We start from the raw sequence: 1922 nt of genomic DNA, 5'->3' as shown, positions 1-1922 counted from the left end.
TTTTGTATTTTTAGTAGAGACAGGGTTTCTCCATGTTGGTCAGGCTGGTCTCGAACTCCCGACCTCAGGTGATCCACCCGCCTTGGCCTCCCAAAGTGCTGGGATTACAGGCATGCCACGCACCCAGCCATATAACCCCACTTCTTACTCTCTGATCTTTATTAAGGGCAATTGGAAGCACATTCATGCTTTGGTATGTCCAGCTGACAGCATGATAACTTCAGTATTGCTATGTTTGCTTTTTGCAGTATTCCATGTGTTTATAATGCAGTTTTGAATATTGTTTTTTTCCTCCTAGTTTCCAAAATCTGGGTATTCGATGTGTGAAGAAAAAAGAAGTAAAAGAAGCTATTATTTCAAGAATAAAGGCAGGAATCAATCCATTCAATGGTAAGTATGTTTGATAAAATCATTTCTCTTTATTTGGGTGTTGATTTCTATTTATTTTTTCTTCCCCGCCCCCCCCCAGGCCTTTTTTTTTTTTTGAGACAGAATTTTGCTCTTGTCACTAGGCTGGAGCGCAATGGCACAATCTCAGCTCACTGCAACCTCCATCTCCCAGGTTCAAGCGATTCTCCTGCCTCAGCCTCCGAAGTAGCTGGGATTACAGGCGCCCACCATCACACCCAGCTAATTTTTGTATTTTAAGTAGAGATGGGGTTTCACCATGTTAGCCAGGCTGGTCTCGAACACCTGACATCAGGTGATCTACCCGCTTCGGCATCCCAAAGTGCTGGGATTACAGGCGTGAGCCATCGTGCCCAGCTATTTATATCTTGAACCTGTGTTTTAAATTCTGTGTTTACTTTTCTACTTGTTGACTTATACCTGTGTCTGAGGAATGAAGTATACTATTTAAAATAGTTTCTTCACAGTTGTTGAAAAAAATCTTACGCACACAGAGGTTTTTGGTATTGTTGGAGAGTATCACTGTTTTATATAATAAAACTTCAAAATGTTGTGATCCTTTCTGAATGTGGCCATCCTTATGCCACTTCCAGCTGACAACATACTCTGCCCCTTTTGAATGTTAAATAGGCACTGTGTTTATAAGGTATTGGGGTGCATTTAGCTCAAGGGTATATTCACCAGTAAGATTTAATCCCAATGTGGAAGAAGAAGCATAGAGATAATAGATATCACACAAAGTATTTTCATAGCATATTTGTGTATATGTTTATCTACTGTTTAGTGAATTTTATTGAGGATAGCATTTATTAAGTATTTATACTTATAGTACTATCTGCCTTGTGCTATAGGTATAAATACTTAATACTTCCTGTTACTTGTAAGCTGTCTGTATTGTTTGAGTAGGTAAGTACTACTACAGTAGATGCTGGCATCCTATACTTAGAGTAGCCTCCATTCTGAAGTCTTCTGCAGCTACTTAAATATGCAGAAGCCAGGAATTAATTGACTATAATATTTTCAAAGAATATATTTCTTGGTCATATTTAAGACATCCTTATACTGGTGGTTTGTATTTTTCCTGGATGTATAAAAGTAATTTAAGAGCTATGTTGATAATTTAAGGAATATGTTCACAGATAATTACTGTTTTATGAGCCATAAGATCTGCATCTCTTTTCTCTAGGTTTTATTTTTCATACTATTTAGTATAAAGCTGAAAGCAAAAGTCCCCTTCTTCCCTTCCAGCCTTAGCAGGGGAGACTGCTATTAAGTTTGACGTATATTTTTCTAGAATTTTCTTTATACATATTTAGTTATATGTAGAAATATATATTTTATATAAAAGGAATCATGCTATATATCCTATTCTACTCCTTCATTTTTTTCCACTCAGGAATATACCTTAAACTTTCTGTGTCAGTACTTACAAATCTTTTTATTTTTTTTTAACAGAGTATTTTATTGTTTGGGTGGAACATAACTTGTTTATTTAGTCATCTTTTTTTTTTTTT

The 1922-nt window shown here is 36.1% G+C and overlaps 1 protein-coding gene across 1 annotated transcript in view; it reads left to right on the top strand.

Moving 5' to 3' along the window:
* The window catches only part of REL (v-rel avian reticuloendotheliosis viral oncogene homolog), a 48812-nt gene that overhangs the window by 26037 nt on the left and 20853 nt on the right, over window positions 1–1922 (top strand). Inside the window, exon 4 of the mRNA XM_011997782.1 lies at window positions 299–390. Coding sequence (XP_011853172.1) covers window positions 299–390 — 92 coding nt within the window. The remainder of the gene's footprint in view (window positions 1–298; window positions 391–1922) is intronic.

This window comes from Mandrillus leucophaeus, unplaced genomic scaffold, assembly GCF_000951045.1.
Source record: "Mandrillus leucophaeus isolate KB7577 unplaced genomic scaffold, Mleu.le_1.0 Scaffold547, whole genome shotgun sequence".
In the NCBI taxonomy this organism is placed as follows: domain Eukaryota; kingdom Metazoa; phylum Chordata; class Mammalia; order Primates; family Cercopithecidae; genus Mandrillus; species Mandrillus leucophaeus.
The sequence above is the reverse complement of the archived record's forward strand: the minus strand, read 5'-3'. Positions and strand labels throughout refer to the sequence as shown.